This window comes from Malaclemys terrapin, chromosome 14 (genome assembly GCF_027887155.1).
Source record: "Malaclemys terrapin pileata isolate rMalTer1 chromosome 14, rMalTer1.hap1, whole genome shotgun sequence".
In the NCBI taxonomy this organism is placed as follows: domain Eukaryota; kingdom Metazoa; phylum Chordata; order Testudines; family Emydidae; genus Malaclemys; species Malaclemys terrapin.
Genome location: NC_071518.1, coordinates 39,206,157 through 39,231,905, shown reverse-complemented (window position 1 = coordinate 39,231,905; position 25,749 = coordinate 39,206,157). Strand labels below are relative to the sequence as shown.

At 60.0% G+C, this 25,749-nt stretch overlaps 1 protein-coding gene across 3 annotated transcripts; it reads right to left on the bottom strand.

The window, feature by feature from the left end:
• Positions 1-4,179: 4,179 nt before the first annotated feature.
• Positions 4,180-25,266, bottom strand: EXOC3L1 (exocyst complex component 3 like 1). 3 transcript variants are annotated; one of them, XM_054048533.1, is made up of 13 exons: positions 25,159-25,266; positions 23,239-23,399; positions 20,365-20,584; positions 18,975-19,653; positions 18,678-18,795; positions 15,688-15,813; positions 14,636-14,736; positions 14,055-14,165; positions 13,584-13,725; positions 10,476-10,598; positions 9,035-9,190; positions 7,036-7,160; positions 4,180-4,466 (listed from the first exon to the last, which is right to left on the bottom strand). In XM_054048533.1, exons 1-13 carry the CDS (start codon positions 25,202-25,204, stop codon positions 4,280-4,282), a joined length of 2,295 nt encoding a protein of 764 aa, XP_053904508.1. In that variant the 5' UTR covers positions 25,205-25,266; the 3' UTR covers positions 4,180-4,279. The 3 variants fall into 3 exon arrangements, with proteins under 3 accessions (XP_053904508.1, XP_053904509.1, XP_053904510.1); XM_054048534.1 differs by lacking the exon at positions 25,159-25,266 and adding an exon at positions 23,718-23,762; XM_054048535.1 differs by lacking the exon at positions 4,180-4,466 and having other exon boundaries at positions 7,042-7,160; positions 8,991-9,190.
• Positions 25,267-25,749: the final 483 nt, after the last annotated feature.

The following is a 25,749-nucleotide window of genomic DNA, read 5'->3' as shown; positions in this document are numbered from 1 at the left end:
GCTGTCAGCATTGTCTTTGGTGTGAGATTCTGAGCATCCATTGACGTGGGGTAAGTGACTGGCTCCCTGGGGCTGGACGAACCTAAGGGGTGGGGATTTGGGGCTTTCAGCGCAGAAGTCCGGTCTGTCTGGGTGCTGAGATAGGCTGGAGTGTCTCTGGGAACTGGCTGTGGCTCCATGGTAAGCTAGTATAGCGATCCGGGAGCGCACGTTTGGTTACATCTAATTATAGAACATGCCCCCCGGGAGGGCGTCTGCCCAGTTTCTCGACAGTCTGACCTGAGATTGGCCCTCTCACCTGTGACCCAGGCCAGGCACTGTGACAGCCGCTCTGCTGGGAGTATCCTTGCCAGGGGAGCTGTCCTCCGGCCCCCGGCTCTCCTACTGTCCCTCAGAGCCTAGCTCTGTGGCAAGGAGACATCAGTGGGTAAGGCCCTCCCCTTCCTTCAGCCCTGGCCCTTGGTGCCTGCTGCCCGGCCTAGAGCCAGCCTTCTCTGGCTTGGGGATGCCAGCCAGCCTGCAAACCCCTCTCTGCTCTCCTGGCTTCAGCTTTCTCCCAGAACTGCCTTCTGCCTCTGGCAGTTCTCCACTCCTGCCCTTCTCCCTGCTGGCTCCTGCCGGACTTCAGATACGCCCCAGGTGCTGCCCCAGCCTCTCACCTGGCTCAGCCGGGAGCCGCTGGATGGGAACAGGAGAGCTGAGCCCCCAGTTCATTTAAGGGGCCAGCTACGCTCTTACAGACCCAGGAGACCTGCTCTCCCCCTCGGGATCTCCCCACGGGGCGCAGCACGAGGCCCGACTGGGGAGTAATCAGGAGTCAGAGACGCGGGGACGGGAACTCCTCAGGAGCCGGAATCGCCCCCGGCTGCGCGCGACCATGGCAGTGGCGAGGCGACATCCAGCGAGGAGGCCCCGAGAGCAATAGAGGCCCCCAGGCAGCCGCCAGGTGAGCCAGGCAGCCAGCAGACCAGTGGGGTCCGGCAGGGCACCGCTCGCTGCTTTGCTACAGGTGAGCTCAGCAGGGGTTTGAGAACACACCTTAACATGCTGGGGGACTTGCAACAAAGCCTGTTGGTTGTTCCTGGCTCCCCGGCCTTGTAACGCAAAGCCTCTCAAGCTGGCCCACAAGACAGTTAACATGTCGACAAACCTGTAGGAGTCCAGTGAGCATCACTCGTGTTTAAAAATCTGCCTCCTGGCCCTAGGCGCCGACTTCTACTCACCCCGGTGAGTGCTCGACCCCACCTCTACCCCTGGCCCCGCCCCTGCCCCACCCCATTCCAACCCCTGACCCAACTCTGCCCCCTCCCTGCCCTATTCTGACTCCTTCCCCAAATCCCCGCCCCAGCCCCACCTCCTCCCCGGAGCAGGCCATGTTCCCGCTCCTCCCCCTCCCTCCCGGAGCTTGCTACGCCGCCAAACAGCTGGGAGGTAGGCGGAGGAGCAGGGAGGTGGCGTGCTCAGGGGAGGAGGCAGAGGAGGAGGTGGGGCCAGGGGTGTGACGTTATTAATATAATCTGGGACCATATAGATCATTGTTGCAACCAAAGTCCTGTAGTGGCACCAAATCTTGTATAAAGGGGGTCAAATGGGGTGTCTAAGACAAGGTTATGGTTTACTGGTTATGATTATGCTGTCTATATGTGTGTATCAATTTTGTAGTTGAAGTTATAAATATTGGCTCTATACTGTCTGTATTTCAAACTTATGCTATGCTTCTGGGAGACATCCCAGACAAACTGGTGTTAGCTCTGCCTAGCCTGCTTGATGGCCCATTAAGGACCATCAGCTATACAATGGACCCATTGAGAGAAGGCAAATATGCCTTGAGACTCAGCAAAGTATGCAGGGACTGGCCCATGTGACTCCAGACTCCATTTTGCTGTAATTTTCCACAGTAAGAACAAAGAGGTGTTCTTACACCTGGAAAAGACTATATAAGGCTGATGCCTCATCTCCATCTTGTCTTCAATCCTGCTTCATACCTCTGGAGAAACTTTGCTACACTGAAGCTTTGAATAAAGGACTAAGGACCCATCCCAGCGGGGGATGTATTCCAGAGACTTGATTTGAACCTGCAGTTTATTTCATCACTGCTGCAAGCCTAAACCAAGAACTTTGCTATTACTGTATGTAATTGATTCCATTTAACCAATTCTAACTCTCATCTCTATCTTTTTCCTTTTATGAATAAACCTTTAGATTTTAGATTCTAAAGGATTGGCAACAGCGTGATTTGTGGGTAAAATCTGATTTGTATATTGACCTGGGTCTGGGGCTTGGTCCTTTGGGATCAGGAGAACCTTTTTTCTTTTACTGGGATATTGGTTTTCATAACCATTTGTCCCCATAACGAGTGGCATTGGTGGTAATACTGGGAAACTGGAGTGTCTAAGGAGATTGCTTGTGAAACTTGCGGTTAGCCAGTGGGGTGAGACCGAAGTCCTCCTAGTCTGTCTGGTTTGGTTTGCCTTAGAGGTGGAAAAAACCCCAGCCTTGGGCTGTAACTGCCCTATTTGAGCAATTTGTCCTGAGTTGGCACTCTCAGTTGGGTTCCGCCAGAACTGCATTGTCACAAGGAGGAAGGGGAGTTTGGCTGCCGGTGGGTGCAGAGCACCCACTAATTTTTCCCCATGGATGCTCCAGCCCCGGAGCACCCCCCAGAGTCGGCGCCTATGCTCCTGGCAATGGTATTTCGGCGCCCTACGAAAACCCAACACGTCCATCGGGGAAAACTTCCTTCTTTTACTCCATGTAGTGGGACTCTTTCCTTTCCCCTGCCCTGCCGCATTGCTGAGACACCTACCCTGACTGTGGCGAGTAGCAGAACGACATTCTGGACACTGCCTAGTTCAGGATGGATCATCCAACCTCTGCACTGGGCTCTGATTACTGCAATTCCCATGATCCCGGGCAGGGGAGTAGCAGTGAGTGACGGAGGAAGAGAAGTGAAGGGGGTGGGGCCTCAGGGAAGAGGCGGGGCAGGGGAGGTTCCAGCACTCCAGCTGGAGTGTCTGATTTAACTATTACAAAGTTGGCAACCTTAGTTACAAGACAGTTTGGATTTGTCTGTGTTATAACTAGGCCGGGAAGGAATTGATTTGAATTGGTAAATGTCAGTACACATTGTTTTCACTTAGCAGCCGTGTTAGTCTGTATCAGCAAAAAGAAGAACAGGAGTACTTGTGGCACCTTAGAGACTAACAAATTTATTAGAGCATAAGCTTTCGTGGACTACAGCCCACTTCTTCGGATGTTAGTCTCTAAGGTGCCACAAGTACTCCTGTTCTTCTTTTTATTGATTTCACTGCCCCCCCGCCCCAATGAAAAATATTTCCCTTGATAATCACAGAAATGCACCGATCGGCAAAGGAAGAACAACGCTGCTGAAGTTCTTCTTTGCGTTTGATTGAAGGGTCTTTACTGGGTATATTCTGACATGGGATGTTGATGGTTTGTCTTATAACGGTATTAAAGCTTTAACTTGTGGAATCTCAACATCCGTTGTCAGTAAATAATTATTATCTGACCCCCCCCCCATTGTCTGACTCCCCCTCATTTTCTGCAGCAGTGACTATTTAAATAGATCAAAATAAAAAAATGCTTAAACATCAATGTTATCGGTCAAAATTATCAACCAGTAACTGAACTCTGCCCAGCCCAGTTAGAACCCGTCAGGCCCTGCTCTCAGCTTGGTAACAGACTGCCCTGGGCACGCTCAGGAGCAGGGGAGGGGACGTTTGTGGCTGGATCTGGGGAAGGAATCCTGGGGAAATTCCCTTCTGCTCCCCCAGCTCTGTGATGCTGCCACGCTTGGTTGGCCTGTCCCCTCCGCAGGCTCTGGGCTGCACATCCCCTGGGAGGGCTGAGCAGAGGGGGCAGTTGGGAAGCAGCACGGAGCAGAGGCCCGGAGACCCGAATGGGCAGAGCTGAATCTGGTGGTTTAGCAGTTTAGGGCCAGCCCTACAGCTGGGTTCAGCTCATCCAGGGTTACGTGGCCAGGGGGATCAGTGGGCTGAGGGTCCCTGGTGCCAGCAAAGCAGGTGCTGAGGTGTCAGCCACTGGGGAATGGGTGTGGAAGCCTCCCCTCTCCTCCCTGCACAGCAGGGCTGATGCCCAGGCTTTCCCTGCCCCGTCTCTGGAGCCCAGACAGCCCCTCACACACAGCAGAGACCCAGCGTCTCTGCCCAGCCCCACCCAGGGCTTCTCGGAGGTCCGTCGTTCGGAGACACCACTGGCCAGGGCGGGCTGCAGACAGCTGGGCTGCGGCGTGCGTGTCTCAGGCACACTTGCTCTTGCGAAGGCAGAAGGGAAGCTCCGGAGCTGGGACCAGGATGTTGCTGAAGATGGGCTGGTAGTTTTCGGGCAGGGACTGTGGATTCTGCGCCATCATTTCCAGCACCACGTTCCGGACCTCCTTGGAGACGTCGCCCCGCAGATCCAGCAGGATGGAGACGTGCTCGTCGCTGTGGGGAACAGGAAAGCAGAGACTGAGACGCCCAACCCCTTACCTGCTGCTACCTCCTCGGCCCCGGGGGCTCACCCCCGCTGCTCACACGCGGGACCGCCTCTCAAGCCCACACACCTCTGAGGTCCCCCTGAAGGGGCTGACAGCACACTGGAGAGCCTGCAGTGACGGGTACTGCACTGAGAGGAGAACCCCACAGCATCGTCTCTTTCCTCCAGGTGTCCTGTGCAGGGACCTATAAAATTCACGGCCATGAAAAACATGTCACGGCTCATGAAATCTGGTCTCCCCTGTGAAATCTGGCTACTGTAGGCAAGGGCGGATTTCCAGTAAGGTACAGTAGGTACGTGCCTAGGGGCACCAGCGTTCTAGGGGTGCCTAAAAGTTAAAAGTGGGTTAAAAGTTTCAGTTTTTGTGGAAAACACAAAGGTCAGTGTGTGGGGGGGGGGGGGGCGCGCTCTGAAGATGCTGTACCTAGGGGCGCATAAGGTGTAAATCTGGCCCTGATTGTGGGGGAGCCATGGTATTGCCACCCTTACTTCTGTGCTGCCTTCAGAGCTGGGCAGCGGGAGAGCAGTGGTTGCTGGCCAGGCACCCAGCCCAGAAGCCAGAGCGTCTGCCAGCAGCAACTACACACCACACCACAGAAACACCAACCCAGGAACCAATCCCTGTAGCAAACCTCGTTGCCTACTCTGTCCCCATATCTACTCTGGCGACACCATCAGATGACCCAACCACATCAGCCACACCATCAAGGGCTCATTCACCTGCACATCCACTAATGTTATATATGCCATCACGTGCCAGCAATGCCCCTCTGCTATGTACATTGGCCAAACCGGACAGTCCCTCCGCAAAAGAATAAATGGACACAAATCGGACATCAGGAATGGTAACATACAAAAGCCAGTAAGTGAACACTTCAGTCTCCCTGGTCATTCTATTACAGATTTAAAAGTCACTATCATTGAACAAAAAAAACTTCAGAAACAGACTTCAAAGAGAAACAGCAGAACTAAAATTCATTTGCAAATTCAACACCATTAATCTGGGCTTGAATAGGGACTGGGAGTGGCTGGCTCACTACAGAAGCAGCTTTGCCTCTCCTGGAATTGACACCTCCTCATCTGTTATTGGGAGTGGACTTCATCCACCCTGATTGAATTGGCCCTGTCAACACTGGTTCTCCACTTGCGAAGTAACTCCCTGCTCTCCATGTGTCAGTATATAATGCCTGCATCTGTAACTTTCACTCTATGCACCTGAAGAAGTGAGGTTTTTACCCACGAAAGCTTATGCCCAAATGAATCTGTTAGTCTTTAAGGTGCCACCAGACTCCTTGTTGTTTTTGCCAGCAGCAGCACAGAAGTAAGGATGGCATGGGATGGCATCGCCATCCTGACTTCTCCGCTGCTGCTGACAACGGCGCTGCCTTCAGAGCTGGATTCCTGGCCAGCAGCTGCCGCTCTCCAGCCGCCTATTCTGAAGGCAGCACAGAAGTAAAGGTGGCAATAGTGCAAACCCCTCACTCCCCCACTAACCTTGCAACCCCCCACGTGACCCTCTTCTGGGTCGGGCCCCCCCATGGTTACAAACACTGAAATTTACAATTTCAATATCTCAAACCGTGAAATTCAAGTGTTTTGAAAGGCTCTGACCGTGAAATTTACCAAAATGGACCATGAATTGCTAAGGCCCTAGTCATGAGGCTGCATCCCTCCTTCTGGGTCTGGTGTGGGGCAGGCTGAGACGCGCCTGGCCAGCAAAGCCACAAACCGAAGCTCGAGCATGTGTCGCTAAATAATAGACTTTGTTCAAAAGCAAAAAACCCTTTTTTCTTTCTTCCAAATGTTCTCGTTTGGGCTGATTTGGAATATCGAATGTTGGCCATTTCACTTCTCTCCTTTCAGCCCTTTGGCCCCTGAGCACAAGCGAATGAAAGGAGTGGGGGCTCTTCAGGGAAACCTCTTTTCTTTTCTTTTCGTTCAGCCGTGCTGGGAGTTTTCAAACCACCCTTGCCGCTGGAAGAGTCAGAGCGTAGCACAAGGAAAGAGAGGGTGGGATCCACTGCCCCCCACCCCTGGCCACCAGTCATTGCTTTATCTCGCTCCGTGGCCAAAACGAACAAAAGGGCGCGGGGAGCCCAAAAGTTCAACATTTGGAAATAAAACCAAACTCTTGTGAAAATCCTTGCACAACGGGCACCTGGCTCTGGGCTGGGCTCAGCGTCGGGGAAACAATCTCCCCAGGAGCTGCTCTCTGCCAGTCTGTGCCGCTCCGATTCGGTGACTCTCCTCTGTGCTGCCCACAGGCGAGCCTGGGTGGAGCGGCCAGCGCCAGCCGGCCTGTCCCTTGCAGTGCCTAAGAGCTCTGCCCCGTGGCGATCGGGGATGAACAGGATTGCGAATACCTCTGGAGAGGTGCTCCAGGCGCATGCCATGGGGTGGGGGTTCAGGCTTACACGGGAGACAGCCTGTGTGAAGGCAGCTCCCCCTACTGGCAGGGCAGGACCTCCCCATGGCCCCCCGTGTAACGGGCCTTTCCCGCCGCGCTGGGTTTGCTACCTGATGTCGGGGTATTTCGTCATGAATCCCAGGACCTCCAGGCTGAGCAAGGCCGGGTCCTGGAGGCGGATGAGCTCCTGGAGGGCGAATATCACCTCGAGGGTCTGCTCGCTCTCGGCCAGGCCCTGCAGGAAGGAACCAGCCAGCACAGGGAGCGTCAGGAGCAGGCTGCCCCAGGGAGCCGCGGAGCAGCATTGTGCCGGCAGGCTGGCCCGCAGCACCGGCCGGAGAGAACTCACCAGACACGCCCAGCGGCCAGGCCCGACGCCCACATGTGCAGCTCAGTGTCTGTCATAGACTCAGAGACTTTAAGGTCAGAAGGGACCATTCTGATCGTCTAGTCTGACCCCCTGCACAACGCAAGCCACAGAATCTCACCCACCCACTCCTGTAACAAACCCCTGACCTATGTCTGAGCTACTGAAGTCCTCAGCTCGTGGTTTAAAGACCTCAAGGTGCAAAGAATCCTCCAGCACCCTCTGGGCTGATGTGCCCAGGCCCGACCCCCCCCAGGCCTAAGAGAGGGGCGATCCAAACTCCGGCAGCCAGCGCTTGGCTCGGCCTAGCGTTGAGAAGGGCACCGCCTAACCCGAGCTGGGCAAAACAGTTCGCGGCCAACCAACGCAGGTTTGGATTCGTGAATCTGCTTCATGGTCACCGAAGAGTTTCGACCGAACCGAACCGATGGAAAGGTTCCAGGCATGTCGAAAGGCAACGTTTCGACCCGCTGAGAAAAACTGGTTTCGATTTCGGGCATTTTGATAAAAGGCAAAGGAAAGCAGGACACGCGTCACAAAACAGCCGGAGGAGGTGGCGGCCAGAGGTGGGCGTATCAGCTTAGGCCCGGTGGGTAGCATCCTCCCCTAGCACATGGGAGAGCCAGTTTCAGTTCCCCCAGGAGGGGTTTGAACTGGGGTCTGCCAGGTTGCAGGAGTGCCCTATCCAGGGGGCTATGGGATAGTCTGGAGCAGGGCTGTCTCAAACTCTCCTGCTGAACCTGTGTTACTTTGTATATTTCAGTAGCCAATGGAGCAGGGACTTGGGGCTCCCACATCCCAGATCAGGGCTGGGCAAAGTTTTTGACCCGAGGGCCACATCTGGGAATAGAAATTGTATGGGGGGGGGGGCCATGAATGCTCACGAAATTGGGATTGGGGTGCGGGAGGGGGTCAGGGCCAGAAATGAGGAGTTCAGAGTGCAGGAGGGGGCTCCGGGCGGGGGTGGGGGAAATAGGGTGCAGGGGGCTGAGGGTGTGGGCTCTGGGGTGGGGCTGAGGATGAGGGGTTTGGGGTGCAGGAGGGTGCTTCAGGCTGGGATGGAGGGGGTTGGAGGGTGGGAAGGGGATCAGGGCTGGGTCAGGGGATTGGGGTGGGAGGGAGGTTCAGGGGTGCAGGCTCTGGGCGGCACTTACCTCAAGTGGCTCCCGGAAGCAGCAGCATGTCCCTTCTCCAGCTCCTACGTGGAGGCGCAGCCAGGCGGCTCTGCATGCTGCCCCGTCCACAGGCACCGCCCCTGCAGCTCCCATTGGCCACGATTCCTGGCCAATGGGAGATGTGGGGGCGGCGCTTGGGGTGGGGGCAGCTCGTAGGAGCCAGAGGGAGGCCATGTCGTTGCTTCTGGGAGCCGCACGAAGTGGACCCCCAACCCTGCTCCCAGCTGGAGCGCCGGAGCGGGACAAGACCCAGACCCCGCTCCGCAGCAGAAGCTCAAGGGCCGGATTAAGATGGCTGGTGAGCCGGATCCAGCCTGTGGCCCGTAGTTTGCCCACCTCGATCCGTCCTAGATCCACCAGGCGAGAGTTGTTCTCACATGCTTTCCCTGGCCCCATGATCACTCATTGCCAGCGTGAACGACTATGAATTGCCACTGGGGACAGCAGCAGACAATTCCCTCTCCCTCGCCCCGTGTGGCTGAAACGTTTCCGTCTGCCTCCACTGCCCACCGGCGGTACTGACCCACAGGGCTGACCTCGCGTCTCTGGGAGTGCAGCTTCCCTCACCAGGTTGTGGAAAAGCTCCCGCAGCTGGGCGGCGTCCTGGAGCAGCCGGGTGGCGAGCTGGCTCCGCTCCTCGGCGCTCCGGCACACCATCTTCTTCTCCATGAGCGCCCGCACGTAGTGAGTCATGACTAGGTGCTCGCTCTCGGCCAGCAGGAACTAGACCCCGGCAGGAGACAGTGAGACACAAAGGGGAGAGGGGGACCTGGGGCAGCCGTAGCCAGCAGCAGCCAAACAGGGGAATAACGTGGACTGAGTGGGATTCCTGCCGGGCAACATGGCAGCACAGGGCAGGGAGCCACGGCAGCCCCTGGCACTGCTCGGCAGCACCGCAGCAGCCTGGGCATCTCCGCAGGAGGGAGCGTGACGAGGGCGGACGGGCCCGGCTATGTGTCTACGGCACCTTGGCTGGGTGGCCTATGGGGGAGGGAAGAATCTGCAGGGTGATCCCAGCAGGAGGGGGAAGGAGCGCGTAGGGCACCCCCGGGGGTGGCGCCGGCAGCACTGGGGTGCGATTCGGGACAGGAACGGGCGGCTGAGCGCCGGGGGTGTCTCCTGGCAGTGAACCGAGCTGTCTCCCAAAGCTGAAGACCCGACGAAGAGCTCTGGGGAGCTGGAGAGCTCGTCTCGCTCACTTCCAGAAGCGAGTCCAATAACAGATATGATCCGCCCCCCCAGCCCCATCTTCCCATCAGCTGGGACAGGCCAGGAGCCCAGCAGGCCTCCTGAAGGTTACAGACAGCGTCCGTGCCTGCATTTGTGGGGTGTGGGGAGAGAGCCCTCCGGCAGCCGGGCACTGCTGGGGCCAGGCAGGAGCAGCTGGGGCAGATTATTCCAGTGCTCTGCCCCCTCTCCCCCCGGCTTTCTCCCCTCCTCTCTCCAGCCCCGCCCTGCTCCTCCCAGCCTCCTTGCTCTCACTCTCCAGCCCTGCTCCCTTCCCCGTGGCCGGGCTGTGCCAGCAGACTCCATTACCCACGCCAGTGGCTGGGCCCCGTGGGGCAGGGTCTGAGGGTGGGGGGGGGTGGGGCTGGCTTGCTCTCCAGCCCATCCCTCTGGGGCCACCCCTTGTGCCACTGCTGCTCCTGCCTGCGGAGGGCTGCTGTCTCCACTGTCACCTGCGCCTTGGAAAGTAGCCAGGAATGTTCTACCTCGCCCGGCCCCCGCAGAGGGGCAGCTCCAGTCTGAAAACCAACTGCTCTGACCCCCCCCTCCCCCAATCAGCCTCCCCGGGTCCCACTGGCCCTGCTCCCATCCCACCAACGGGCCCAGGGCTAATGCAGAGGGCGCGATCCCAGTGGGAGGCACCATGTCTCCTGGAGCTCCCCCAGGATGCATAGTCAGCACCACGCCCCTCCCAGGGTACAGCATGCACCCCGCCCAAGGGGAGCCAGCCACACCAACGGCTCTACAAGGAGAGGCGCCCGGCGCCTCTGGAGCACTGTACCGTGAAGACGGGGTTCCTGACGTGGGAGAAGTCTCTCGTGTACTTGTCGATCACCTCGCACATGCTGTTCACCAGCTGGGCCCCGGACAGCCACTTGCGGGATGGCAGCTGCATGTACAGGGGCTGAAACATACACAGCACCCACAAGGTGTCAGGTGGAGGCTCCAAGCCCATGCGGATCGGCTCGCTTCCGTTCCACTAGTATCTCAGTGGGATGTTAAACAGCAGGTCCAGATAACTTGCATCCAAGAGTTTTAAAGAGCTGGCCGAGGAGCTTGCTGGCCTGTCAGTGTAGTAACCCCCATCCCTGCACTAGCAGCTGCGATGCAGCAGGACAGAATGCTGCCCTGGGGAAAGAGACAGCCAAGACGAGGGCAGCTCGAGCTGGGGAGGGGGCTTGGAATCCACCCAAAGGGTCAACTGGAAAAAGCTGTTTGAGAAGGAGACGACTTGAGGCGCTGAGCTAGCGGGAGAACCGGAACCTGGGTAGGAGGGGAAGTGATAAAATAACAGGAGAACAAACGCAGGGAACTGGGACGTGAGGAGGAGGAAAGAAGGAAAAGAGGAAAGGTTTCAGGTCGGAAGAAGCAGAAAAAAATAGAGCTGGGTACGTGAGCAGCCCTATGAGAGCAGGGCCGTGGAGGGAAATCAAATCTACGGCCCCACTGGAGAGAGAGAATCAAGGGAAACAAAGGAAATGGAAGTGGTGGAAGCTGTGCTGCGCAAACAGACCCTGGAAGCAGTAAACGAGAAGCCCACCCACAAGGGCCCTAAAGGACATGAACGGAGAGAGGGACTGTTTGAACTTCTATTGAGGGATACAGTTCAAAGGGGCCTAATGGACCAGTGAGGGCCGGCGAGGTGAAGAGCCTCCCCCTGTGGATAAACTCAGTGGAAAGAGGTCCTGCCACAGGAATATCGAATCTACAGAGCACTTCAAGCCGAAGAGAACAAAGAACAGGACAGCAGGAGCGGAGCTGGACTTACAGCCAAGGAGAGGAAAAGTTCTATGAAGTGACACGGGGTATTGGTAAGAAATCGCTTTTGTTCTTGTTGACAACAATGCATTTGGTACTAGCGGCACAGCGCGTACGAGCTCACGGAGGTTAATGAGTGGGTCGCCTGTGGTGTAGTATAAGTAGTAAGTCTTTGCAATAGTCTATATTATTTATGCTCCTGGTACAAGATGGGAGTTTTGCCTTATAAAGTCCTACAAATTTAAAAGAATCCCTTTTGTCTTGGTTGACGGCCTCTCCTCACAGCGTAGCCTAGCTGGGTCTGTGGGGCAGCACATTAGCGTTGATTTTCTGTAAGTTTGGAGCAGTGGGAACGGTCCAGAAGAAAGCTATAGTTGGGCCCTATTTTAGAAAGGGTAAAGGGGCTGACCTGGGTTGCTATAGTCAGCCATCAATTCCTAGGCGAGATAACAGAGCAGCTGATACAGGACTCAATAGAGAATGGAAGGAGGGTAATGTCATTAATGGGCTTACGGAAAATAGATCCTATCAACACTAACTTGAGCTCTTTTGTTGATGTGGTTACACATTTGGTTGACGAAGGTAATGGCGGTGACGTAATATACTTGGACTTTTGTGAGGTGTTCGATGTGGTACTGCATAACGTTTTGATGAATAAACTAGAATGATGTAACATTAACAGGGCCCACATTAAACGGGTTGAAAACTGGCTAACTCCAAATGGAGCTGTAAACAGGGAAGCCTTGTCTAGCAGGAGTAGGGTTACCATTCGTCCGGATTTACCCGGACATGTCCTCCTTTTTGTGCTAAAAATAGCGTCCGGGGGGAATTTGTAAAGCACTCACAATGTCCGGGATTTCCCCCCTCCCCCGGAGCGGCTGGGAGGGCTGCAGGAAAGTCCCGGGCTGGACTCCGGAGCAGCTGGAGAGGAGCTCCGCCCTGCATTCTGAGCAAGTGTCTCAGCACAAAGTGCAGCCCTCCCCTTTTGCAACTGGGAGCGGTTACTGCCATGCAGCGTAGCAAAACGGGAGCGAGAGCACTTTGTGCTGATACAAGGGCAGCTCTCCCCTGCAACCCGGTCCGGGCCAGGGACCGGGTTTTGTTGTGCGGGGCCAGGGACCGGGTTTTGTTGTGCTGGGGAGCTTAGCCACGTGTCCGGCTCGCACAGAGCCCAACACCCTGTTCTGAGCAGCAGGGTAAGGGGGGCAGGAGAAGGGGCAGGGAGGTTCTGGAGGGGGCAGTCAAGAAACGGGGGGGGGCTTTTTGGGGGGAGTGGAGAAAGTTTTGGGCAGTCAGGGTACAGGTAGGGGGTAGGGTCCTGGTGGGCAGTTGGGGGGGGGGTCTTAGGAGGGGGCAGTTAGGGGACAAGGAACAGGGAGTCTTAGGTAGGGGGTGGGGTTCTGGAGGGAAGTTAGGAGCAGGGGTCCCAGGAGGGGGCAGTCAGGGGACAAGGAGCGGGGGGGTAGGGGGCTGGGAGTTCTGGGGGGGAGCTGTCAGGGGGCAGGAGTGGGGAGAGGGATCGGAGCAGTCAGGGGACAGGGAGCAGAGGGGTTTAGATGGGTTGGGAGTTCTGGGGGGGGCTGTCAGGGGGCAGGAGTGCGGAGAGGGATCGGAGCAGTCAGGGGACAGGGAGCAGAGGGGTTTAGATGGGTTGGGAGTTCTGGGGGGGAACTGTCAGGGGGCAGGAGTGGGGAGAGGGATCGGAGCAGTCGGGACAGGGAGCAGAGGGGTTTAGATGGGTTGGCAGTTCTGGGGGGGGCTGTCAGGGGGTGGGGAGTGGTTGGATGGGGCGTGGGAGTCCCAGGGGTCTGTCTGGGGGTGGGGGTGTGGATAAAGGTTGGGGCAGTCAGGGGACAAGAGGCAGGGAGGCTTAGATAGTCCTGGGGGGCAGTTAGGGGCAGGGGTCCCAGGAGGGGGTAGTCAGGGGACAAGGAACGGGGGGAGGGTTGGGAGGTCAGGGGGGGCGGGAAGTGGGAGGGGCAGGGGCGGGGCTAGGGCGGGGCTTCTCCCGTCCTCTTTTTTGCTCGCTGAAATATGGTAACCCTAAGCAGGAGTGTCTCCAGGGGGGTCCTGCAGGGAATCAGTTCTTGGCCCTGCGCTATTCCCTGCAGCCCCTCTTGGACATGTGTACCTGCAAATCCAGCAGCAGCTCCTCCAGCAGCAGCCGGCAGGCCTTCTTCTGGGTCCTGTCCAGTGCAGTCTTCAGGGAGGAGGGGATTTCAGCGGGCTTGGCAAGAGATGCACTGCCGGGGTGCAAAGTGGAGATGGACGAGCTGGAAGGAGAAGAAGGAGCTAGGGATGGACAGCTGGGGCAGACGGCCTGGGAGAAGGGGAGCATGGGCTCTGGGGAAGGGGGGGGGAGCTCTGGAGAACAGGGAGTGGAGGGCCAGGAATCTGGCCTAATGGTGGGGACTTGGGCTCTGGGGAAGGGGTCAGAGCCAATACGGGAGTGCAGGGGCTTTGGGGATCAGTGGGTCTCGTGTCCTTGGGGGCGGGGGCTCTAGGGTAGCAGTGAGGGGGATCTGTGCCCAGTGTGGGGGCCGCGTGCTCTGGGGAAGCAGTGGGTCGTAGGGAAAGAGCTGCCAGTCCCCTGCCAGGTTACCTCAGCGCCAAGTTGTTGTTGATCAGGGCCAGCAGGTAGGAGATGTAATGCTTGGGCATGGCTCGGTCCTTCTGGTGCTCCTTCCCGCAGTCCCCCAGGGCCTCTCGCAGCCTAGGATGCAGCACATGGGACCGTGAGGGTTGGAGAGAGGGGACCGGCCCTGGAGCTGGAGGGCACTGGGGACTCTGTCCATGGGAGCCCTCTCTCCCTGGCAGCAGCCGCTGGAAGGCCTGGGCTTCCCTGGGTGGGCGAGGCTGTGAAACGGAGCCCCGCGGCTGGGCAGATCACCCTGGCGCCCGTTGGGCATTGCACGGCTTGGCCTCTGCTCAGCCTGGGCGTTCCAGCCTCCGTGGTGCTGTCTGGAAGCTCCTGGCGTGGAGTGTCCCAGTGCAGGGGGTCCCGGCCCCTGGGTGCCTGACCCTGGAACGGCCAGGCGCGCCAACACACGGCAGTACCCTGGCCTGCCGCACCCCTACCCCGGCCGAGATGGGCGGCACGGGATTCCGCCAGCCTTTGCCATCCTGCCCTGGAAGGCCGGCCTCAGGAAGCTGGGGCGGGGGCACCCCAAGGACACCACTGACCTGATCAGAAAGGCCTCCAGCTCGTCCATGGCCATAGCGTAAACCTTCTGCTGCAGAGAGGCCGTGACCAGGGAGGCCACCCGGATGTTCTCATCCAGCATCTGGGCAGGGAGAGCAGGACACGGGGTCACTGCCCTGTCCGTAGGCTCCCCCCACGTCCCTGTCTGGGGCTCCGGCACTGCTTGCTCAGTGAGGCTGGACGCCTCGGCCCCCAGCTCTGGGCTGGCTGGCCTCGCTCCTGTGCTGCCCCAGTGCCAGGCAGGGCAGGGCAGGTTGGTGCTCCAGGGATCTGAGACGCCGTGAGGGCAACCTCCCTAGCCCAGCACACCCCAGCTACCACAGGGGAGACCCCCCAGCCCAATCAGTACAGGAGCGGCAGGACTGACCCTCCGGGCAGAGTCACCTCCCGAGGCGGGAAGGCAGATCCTCCGGGGAGCCCAGAACTGGGCCAGCCCAGTGCAAGGTCTAGGGCACGAGCATGGATGGAGGAGCAGGTGCCCCAGGGTTCCAGGTGACCCCTAGCGATACAGGCCCGAGGCACAGAACAGCTCTGCAGGCGGAAAGCCTGACGTGCCGAGAGTGCTCCGGTAATGAACCACGGCTGGGGGCAGCACGCTGTGCCCTGCCCAGCTCCTCACAGGGCACTGCCAGGCCCCTTGCCCTCCTCTGCCCCCTCACAGGGCACACCCAGCCTCCTGCCCCGCCCTGCCTAGACTCACAGGGCATTCCCAGCCCCAATGACCTGCCCTGCCCAACCCCCTCACAGGGCATTCCCAGCTCCCCTTCCCTGCCCCGCCCTGCCTGGCCTCACAGGGCATTCCCAGCTCCCCTTCCCTGCCCTGCCCTGCCTGGCCTCACAGGGCATTCCCAGCTCCCCTTCCCTGCCCTGCCCTGCCTGGCCTCATAGGGCATTTCCAGCCCCAATGCCCTGCCCATCCCCTCACAGGGCACTCCCAGCCCCAATGCCCTGCCCGTCCCCTCACTGGGCATTCCCAGCCCCAATGCCCTGGCCGTCCCCTCACAGGGCACTCCCAGCCCCCTGCCCTGCCCACCTGCATGACGATGACGGGCAGGGCAGACTGGAAGAAGCCCAGATGATCCATTTCTGGCTCCTCCTCTCGGAACCACTCCTTGAACTCCACCTCCAGCGTGCGCCGCATCCACTCAGTCACGCTGGCCTGCCGACGGGAGGACGAAGAGGTGAGACGGGAGGCCGGGACCCTGCTCTACAGTAGATGCTCTGAACGCCCTGGAGTGGCCACAGCCGCCCTACTGCCGAGACTGCAACGGGGCTTATGTTTAACGCCGAGCCGCTCTACAAACACGTGCGCCGTGAGATGGGGCTGCAGACCGGGCTGCCCCCTCAGGGGCAGGGTGAACATTTGGGATTATTTGCTCACGGGGCTCCTGAGATACGGCCCATCCCCCTCTCCCCCAACTTGATCTATAAGCCTTGGTTTGCAGAACTAGAGGAAAAGCTCCAGGCGGGAGCCACGTCCAGCTACGCTCCCGGCGCTGCCTCCGCAGAGCCCCCTTGCCTGGGGCCCAGACCCGGCTCCCAGCGCCGTGCACTCGACGCTATCGGACCCCCTGCCCGGTTCTAGGGAGTGGTGTGCAGGGCTGCGGTGAGCCAGGCCTGGAGCGCCAGCGCAGGGCAGCCCAGGGGATCTCAGCCTTGGCACCCCTAGCTACGGTGGCCGGGCCATCCCTAGGCGAAGCGTGGAGCAGCCTGAGCCCAGAGACGACGGCTGGCGGCTGGCACAGGCCTCTCCTCACAGCCAGCGCTGTCTGGGTGCCAGTGCCCATGGGGCAGCCGGCTGGATTCAAAGCAGAAGAGCACGAACCTCCTGGTGCCACACCTGGCGGAGCTCGCCGATGTGCCTCCCTGCGTGCCCTAGCGCCCGCTAGTGGAACACCAGGGTATCTCCCACCACAGGGGCCTGTGCCCACGGGGGAAGCCAGGGGATGGGGGCACAGCAGGAGAGAGGAGAGGACGGCTCACGCTGGTGGGTAGGTCTGTCTCTCCAGGCAGCACCACCATGTGCTGGGAAAGGAAGGCATCCCGCTGACGTGGTGCGGAGGGAGTGGGCACAGGGCAGGCAAGGTCAGGGCCATGTTCGTTAGCTGGCACAGCTCAGGGGGCAGCAGCGTTTGTCTCTGTTCCCCCTCAGTCGCTCCAGCCTGGGGAGTGAGGCTGTGGGCTGGCAGGGCACAGAAGCAGTTCCGGAGCAGGGCACGGCTGCAGTGACAGAGAGGCTGTGCCCACGGGGGGCAGCCGGGGAAGAGGCCACAGTGGAGACTAAGGAGGAAAACTCTCAGCAGCGAGAGCTGCTGGGGAAACTCCACGTTTGCCTTAGCTGGGAGCTGGCAGAACCCTCCTGAAGGGTCACAAGAACCCGTGGTGGTGGGGAACGGCGCGAAAGCGAGCTGGAGCCTGACGCCGCCCAACCCAAGCGCCCGGCTCAGGGAGCTCAAGGCCCGTGTCGTGCTCAGGCCGGGTAAACAAGAGATCCGGGTAATCAATTAACCAAAATGGCCTTGTCGGAAACGAAGCCTAATTAGTGGCCAGAATAATGAGGGGCTGGGCTGTTCCATCCACTGCTCCCTTGGGGGCCTCTGAAAGACGCTGGGGGGAAGCTGGCAACAGAAAGAAATGGAGGGAGTGGGCTTCACCATCAAGGCTGCCACCCCTGCTGTCTCCTGGGCCCCCGGGATTCATCGTGACGTCGTTGTGCCAGAGGTCCTGACCTGACCGGGCCAGAGGGAGGGACCCAGATCAATCCCCAACACCAGCTGGGAGGGGAGACTTTGTCACCCCCCTTTTCCTTCCCTCTTCCCTACCGCTCTCCTTTTCCCTTCTGTCCAATAGAGTCTGGCTTAGCCAGCCGACACGGTATAGTTTGCAACACTGCTGTTAGCCGGGGACCAGCGAGGCAGGTAAAAGCAAAGCCCTGCACAGCCCGACGCTGGTACGAGCTTGCCAGCTCTTGGAGCGGCTGAGCGGCCCATGGGCTGGGCCCGTGTTTCTCCAGCAGCCAGGCTACCAGTGAGAATCGGCACCAGAGACAGATGCTGCATTGTCTCTGTGCTGTTCTGTCCTCTCCCCTTGTGTGTGTCTTGCTTGGTCTTCTTGCAAACAGGATCGGACTTTACCAGCAGCAGCAATAGCTCCAGCCCGTCCCTACTAACTTCTGCTCTTTGCCCCGGAAGCAGGGCCGGTCCAGGGTTTTGGCCGCCCCAAGCAGCCAAAACAAACAAACAAAAAAGCCGCGATCGTGATCTGCGGCGGCAATTCGGCGGGAGGTCCTTCACTCCCAGGCGGAGTGAGGGACCGTCTGCCGAATTGCCGCCGAATACCTGGACGTGCCGCCCCTCTCCGGAGCGGCCGCCCTAAGCACCTGCTTGAGAAGCTGGTGCCTGGAGCCGGCCCTGCCCGGAAGGACAGTTATTCCCATCTTTCCACCTTTCCTTCTCGTCTGTACCTTTAACCAATGGTTACAACGGTTGTTACTGCTGAGTTTGCCCTAAGCTGGCCGAGGTCTCTGTGTGCCAGCCCCCGAGCCTTGCGTAACGCTGTCTACAGGGCCGGCTCTAGGCACCAGCTTAACAAGCAGGTGCTTGGGGCGGTCAAGGGAGAGGGGTGGCACCTGCAGCAATTCGGGGGCGGCAGGTCCCTCACTCCCTCTAGGAGCGAAGGACCTGCTGCCGAACCGCCGCCGCCGATCGCGGCAGAAATGCTGGAGCCGGCCCTGGCTGTCTAAGACTGATATTAACACAGCTGAACCTGGGGGCCGCGGAATGGGCTCTTCCTGGCTCCGCCACTGCAGGGAGCTTGGCACGGGGCAGAGGGCGAATGAACGGGGGAGGAGGGGCCCAGCAGAGCACGCAGTGCTGTGTGTGTGGGGTGGGGGTGGGGGCGGAGAGACACACTGTCATGGCTTGACTCTCAGGTTTTGCTGGGCCCTCGCCACCCCTTCCCCGAAATGGGTAACTCCAGCCCGGCGTGGGACGCTTGCTAACACATTCTCCTTAGCTCACTCACCTTGACTTTCCCCACATATTTCCTTTCCATCTGCTCCACCACCTCTGGCGACACCAGGGGGGCCAGAGTTGACACGTCCACCTCGGGGAGAAGGTCTGGGTGACCCATCATTTCTGGGCTGCGGGTAGGAACAAGAGGAGCCAGTGAGTAACACCACATGCTCCAGGTGGATGGATGACTTCCAACTCGAACTTCCACACGCCTGCAGGTGTACACACACACACACACACTCTCTCTCTCCCCGCCAGCCCAGGGCTCCTCACACACACCCCGAGCTCCCCCCGGCCCGGCACTGACCTCTGGTACACATGCAGAACCCAGCTGAGGAGCATGAAGATCTCTTGCTTGTCCAGGTCCCCGCTGAGGATGTCCTGCAGGTGGTCGGAGAGGCCCTGGTGGTACATGCGGGTGCAGATGCGGAGGATGTCATAGTGAGGCGGGCAGCACTGCACCATCAGGTCTTTCACCACACGCAGCTCCGCCAGGATGTCGCTCTGCAGCGTGGCCAGGTGCCGGCCCAGTCCCGGGCCCTTCACGTCCACGTGGGCGGCCTTGAAGTGGGCAGCAGCGATGGTCTCCTGAATGACCTGGTAGAACCGCTGCCTCCAGGCTTTGGGGCGCCCGGGGGCGGGGAAGCGGTGGGCATGGGGACCCAGCAGCAGGGCATCATCGACACTCTCTTCTCTCTCAATGATCCGCATGGCAGAGACGAAGAGGGCCGGGTCCTCCTGCACCAGCCTCACGCCGCCGCCCACGACACGCCACAGCTGCTGGGCCAGTGCATCGCTCAGCTCCTGCAGGCCACCGAAGAAGGACTCCACCACGCCCAGGGCCTGGTCGCTTGGGAGGCTGCTGCCGCCGTGCAGCTGGGAGAAGATGTCGTCCCGCAGGCGCTCCAGCGCCATGAGCCCGGCGTGGGCCTCCAGGAGCTGCTGGCCATGGAGGAGATGGAGGGACTGGGCAAGGAGCTCGTGTACTGTGTGGAGAGGAGAGATCCAACAGCCTGGACCCCACGGGAGCCGGCGCCCGGCTGCCCTGCATGGACAGCAGCAGGGCCCAGCACCGGGAACACGGGATCCCATGCGCAGCGCAGGTGAGAAGGAGACACACCCTCTGAGCAGGCCCCCTGGAAACCTCCTGCGGCCCCTCACAGGCAGTGTGAACTGCCTGCCTGTGCCCGGCACCATGCTGGGCAGCTGCTCAGGTGGTGGGGTGGGCACAGGACAGGACTGGCAGTCCCTGAGCAGGGAGCTCCTGGCTAGAAAGCCTGGGTCCTACTGTTGCCAGACAGGCAGCTGCGCTCCCAGGACGTGCTTGGCCAAAAGGGCTCTGTGGGAGCAGGACGTGCCCATGCCCCTCTCCCTGCCAACAGGGACCTTGTTCATAGATCTGCGTCCATCTGCTGGGGACCACGTGGCTACGGGGCATAGCCAGGCTTACGCCGTTGTGGGGTGACTGCGGAGCCCTGGGAAGCCTTGGGGTTGGGGATGCCCTCGTGGGGCTGGCTGCCCGTGCGATTAGGAGCACGGCTGGGCCTTTCCTCCAGCCCCTGCCTGACAGCGTCCCGGGACCTGGCTCCTTCAGCCAGCCGTGGGGCTCGAAGCTGGCAGGGCAGCCGGGCCCAGTGCCCGCGCAGGAGCCGTGCCGCACACCAGTGCACGCTGAGGCCTGGCTCGGTGCCCCTTACCTGAGGAGAGCTGGGGCAGAGCCCGCACGACGGCAGCCAGCTGCGCGTGCTCTGTCACCACAGCCCGCAGCGGCGCCAGCCTCTGGAAGCCCTCGGCACTGCCCAGCAGGTGCCATCGCACGGCGCAGAGGTCCCGGCGCACGCTCCGCACGTCCCCTGCTGCCGAGCGCAGCTGCTCCAGCCCCGAGCTCACCCCCTCCAGGTGCGACTGCACGGTCGACTGGCAACACACAGGGCAGGGATGGTGAGCAATGCCCAGCCCCAGAGATATGGGGAGAACCAACCCACCCCCACCACGCTCCCCCAGCCTTATCCTAGACACAGCCCCTCCAGAGCCCCCCACTCCCCTAACCCCACCCTACACAGCCCCTCCAGACCCCCCACTCCCCTATCCCCACCCTACACAGCCCCTCCAGACCCCCCTTGTCCCCCAGCCCCACCCTACACAGCCCTTCCAGAGCCCCTCACTCCCCTAACCCCACCCTACACAGCCCCCCCAAGACCCTCAATCCCCTAACCCACCCTTCACAGCCCCTTCAGACCCCCCTCACTCCCCTAACGCCACCCTACACAGCCCCTCCAGACCCCCTTCCCCTAACTCCACCCTACACAGCCTCTCCAGACCCCCCACTTCCCTAACCCCACCCTACACAGCCTCTCCAGACCCCCCTCACTCCCCTAACCCCACCCTACACAGCCCCCCCAGAGCCCCTCAATCCCCTAACCCACCCTTCACAGCCCCTCCAGACCCCCTTCCCCTAACTCCACCCTTCACAGCCTCTCCAGACCCCCCACTCCCCTAACCCCACCCTACACAGCCCCTCCAGACCCCCCCACTTCCCTTACCCCACCCTACACAGCCCCTCCAGACTCCACTCCCCTGACCGCACCCTACACAGCCTCTCCAGACCCCCCTCACTCCCGACCCCACCCTACACAGCCCCTCCAGATCCCCCACTCCCCTGACCCCACCCTACACAGCCCCTCCAGATCCCCCACTCTCCTAACCACACCCTACACAGCCCCTCCAGACGCCTCTCACTCCCCTGATCCCACCCTACACAGCCCCTCCACTCTCTTAGCCCCACCCTACACAGCCCCTCAAGACCCCCTTACTCAGTTAACCCCACCGTACACAACCCCTCCAGACCCCCCTTCCCTAATCCCACCCTACACAGCCCCTCCAGACCCCCTCACTCCCCTCAATCCACCCCACACAGCCCCCCCAACCCACTCCCCTATCCCCACCCTACACAGCCCCTCCAGACCCCCTCACGCCCCTAACCCACCCTACACAGCCCCTCCAGATCCCCCCCACTTCCCTCACCCCACCCTACACAGCCCCTCCAGACCCCCTCACTTCCCTGACCCACCCTACACAGCCCCTCCAGACTCCACTCCCCTGACCGCACCCTACACAGCCTCTCCAGACCCCCCTCACTCCCGACCCCACCCTACACAGCCCCTCCAGATCCCCCACTCCCCTGACCCCACCCTACACAGCTCCTCCAGACCCCCCCACTCCCCCAACCCCACCTTACACAGTCCTTCCAGACCCCCCCTCCCCTCACCCCACCTACACACCCCTTTGGATCCCCCTCCCCTAACCTCACCCTACACAGCCTCTCCAGACCCTCACTCCCATAACCCCTTCCTCCACAGCCCCTCCAGTCCCCCCCTCCCCTCGATCCACCCTACACAGCCCCTCCAGACTCCCCCACTCCCCTAACCCCACCCTACACACCCCTTTGGATCCCCCTCCCCTAACCCCACCCTACACAGCCCCTCCAGACAACCGCCAACTCATAATTACTCTCTGATCCAGGGACTTCTTGATGGTAACTGGTAGTGGGAGTATAATGTGGGTGTGGGGAGCAAGGAAGAAATACTGGTGGGGCAGCAGTTGTGGGGTGGTGGGCATAATACTGGGGGAGGGGCAGGTTGGTACAGGGAGGGTCCGTGTAATACTGGGGGGAGGGGCAGGTGGCCGTGGTACTGCGAGGGAGGGGTATGTCCATGGGGGGGGGACGGACGTGTAGGCGGGGGGAGGATGACTATTTGGGGGGCTGGGGAGGAGGCTGCCCCCTTCGGATGTTAATCATGAGGTGCACGTCGCAGCCACAGCCGCCGTTGCCCCGGGGGAGTTTGCCGTGCGTGGCGGCACCGTTCCGTACCCACTCTCCTCCGCATGGCTACTGGGTTTAGACATTAGACCCAGTCCAGCCAGGAAATCGTCTCCGAGAACAGCAGCTACATCCCCCTCGCCCGCTGCCCCAGCACAGGAAGTGCTGTGAGCCCTGCTGCCCGGGCCCGGGCATGAAGCTCGGGTCTCCACTGGAGCTGGTGGTGGGAGTGAGGCTTATGGGTCAGTTAAGCCCCCCCCCCCCTTTTTTTACATTGAAAAGTTGAGCTCACAGGCCAGGAAGTCAAGTCATGGGCATGTGATCAGAACGCCTCGGCCTCTGTAGGGTCATTGTGATTTGGGGCAGACGTGGCCCCAGCTCAGTGCTATCCCTGCAGCCTGCCCTTGGTGTGGCGGGAGAGGTTCCAGCCTTTTCCCACAAGCCTCGGCGCCTTCCCAAAACGCCGCTGGCTTTAGGCCTGCAAATTCCTCACACTAAAGGCAAGTTTCCTGAAAGAACCAGAAAAAGCCCAGGCCTGGGTTCTGGGAAAGCCGAGCAGGGTCCTAGTGTGTTTTCGTGCTGAGAAATGGCTCCGGTATGTATCTGGGCTCCCTATGCGAACAATTCCAACCTACCCTGCACAGCACCAGCTGAGAATAGGTTTCGAATGGACGAAGTGTTAGAAAACGGCATACGCTCCCCTGGCCAAGGAATCCCGGGCCTTAGGAGGCCCCCTGCAATGAGCACCCACCTTTAGCCGGGACTGGATCGAGATGTTCCGCTGGGCCTCCCGGCTCCGGTAGTGTCCCAGACCCTCCAACTTGTCCGGGCGGTAAAACACCCCCGAGGCCCATTTCAAAGCAGCCCCTCTTGCTAACTTCTCAGCCTTCTCCGCTTCTGGCCATTCCTCATCTAGGGGCAACGTTATCCGTTAAGAAAACAAACCGGAGGCAGCGTCTCCTTCGCAGACAGGAAGAGCATTTCCACTCCAGCTGCTTCCCCAGGACGGAGGCACAGGAAGCAGGGTGTGAACGTACACACGCCTGTACACACGGACATGGGGACAGGGACAGACAGGCAGACACACACGAGCGCCCAGCTACCACCATGGTGAGAGACCTTATAAAATCCTAGAAAAGTGCGTGTAAGGCCAGCCAGACGCACAGCAGGGGACGGGGACAGACAGACACACGTGTGGACAGGCACACTCTAGGAGGGATGGACACATACACATGGGGACAGCCAGACGGAGTTGTCAGGTGTCCTTCAGCCTGCCTGTGTGCACAGCCCTACTCCACACAGCCCCCCGAGGCTGCCCCAGAGCTCGTGCTCCCCATGTGATGGCTGCACAGAGCGTGGCGGTGCCCTGTGCCGGGGGTTTGCCGTCTGGGAGCTGCTGATAGGGGCCCGTGAGCAGGGCAGTGACTCAGCAGGAAAGATACAGCCGCGGCTGGCAAGGACGTAGTGCCCAAGCATGGAACGTGGCAGGCTGGGGTCAGTCCAGTCCTACCCACCGGGCATGGAGCCTGTCCCTCCCCCGGCATCGCCCACCGCTGCCTCCCCAACAGCTGGTTATAGCCTCTCCCCTGAGCACCTGTGCCAGGGAGGGGCAGCTCACCTGAGCTAGGAACAAGGCGTGCCCTGAACACTGCCCACCCCCAGCTCCAGCTCCAGTGGGGGAGAAATGCAGTTCCCCAAATCGGCCAAGATGCAGGTTGGAGGGCGCATGGCCCCGGGTGTCTCCTAACGACCCTGGTTCTCTGTGCCTGACTCAGACGGGGTCTGTGGACCAGAGCAGCCCTCCCCAGGTCCTAGCACCCTCGTCTGTGGAGCAGCGCAGCCCCAGCTGGGGACGCTGCCTGGCACCTGCCCTCTTCTTCCCCAGACTCGGTGCTGGCTCTGCCGTCACTTCCAGGCCCCCCCATTCGCCAGCAGCTCCCCCCACGCTGCGGCTGTGGGATTGTCAGTAGTTATTGACACAGTGCCCACGCCTAGCGGCAGGGCTCCCCGGGGCTGGGTTCTGGCCTGGGAGAATGGCAGCCCACGGGCCTGGGGGCAGGAGGAGATGGATTTGTGAGGAAAGTGAAAGAGCTTTGGGACAAACTGGCTAACACGGGGCAGAGGTGGCGGCAGCTTGCTGCCGGGTGGGAGCGCCGCGCAGGCCGAGGGGTTATTCACAGGGTCGCGGGGCTGGGATGACGGGAAGGGAGGACACAGGCTGGCTACTGAGGAAAGCTGCTTGCCAGTGAGGGGGTGCCGGGCTGTGGAGTAGCTTCCCAGGGGAGCCCCAGTCCTGGGACATTTCAATAACACTGGCCTAACACCTCGACACTGCACTGTAGGAATAGATGCTTTGCCATATGAGCCCCCTGCCCCATTCCATCACTCTCTTCCCAAGGCCAGGGCACAGGCAGCGATCCTAAACGTACCCAGCTGGCCGGCAGGGGAGATGTACCCCTCCCCCCAGGGGCAGGGGATCACCCCCATCCTCACTGCAAAGGGGCAGGAGAGCCCACCCCACCCTGGCTGTAAAAGGATCCTGGCCAGGGACAGATGACTGAGAACCCCCCCCAGACTTGGAGCCAGGCTTCATCCCAGTGCAGGGAGTCACCCCGGTCCCTGCGTGAGCCCTGCGCCCCGCTGCCCTCCCTCGAGCTGCAGTTCTCATTACCTCTGGGGCTGCGGGAGTCCTCCTCCTGCTCTGCAGACATGCCCATGGCTCCAGCCGCTGTGTGCAGGGTTCAGAGGACAGGGCTGGGCTGAAGAGAGGAAACACAGCCAGCAGTTTCCTTCAGTGATTCCACTCACAGCTCCTCAGGGGCTCATTGTGTTACTGCAGACACACTCAGGATGTTGGAGGGGGGAGCGGGGAAGGGGGAGGCAGCTAATGCTCTTGACATTTTTCATTCTTTGTGAATGGAAATCGTTCCATGCACAGTGTCTCTCTGGGTGCGTACTTGTGTGCATAGCTGTTTGCGCATGCCTGTGTGTGCATGTCTGGGTGTACATGTCTTTGCATGGCAATGTGTGCCTGTCATGTGCGCATGGCGGTGGGTGTGCACACCACGTGTGCTTGGCTGTGTGTGCATGTCTGGGTGTGCAGGGTGTTGTGGCTGCCTTTGCAGAGGCGTGTTTCCCGTCATGTACCATGTGCACCTGTATATTTTTGTGCATGGATCTGTGTTCCTGTGTGTGTAAGTCCGTGGTGGATGTCTCTCCAGTTCCCCTATGTCTGCTACATGCTGTTGCCATATGCTTGTGT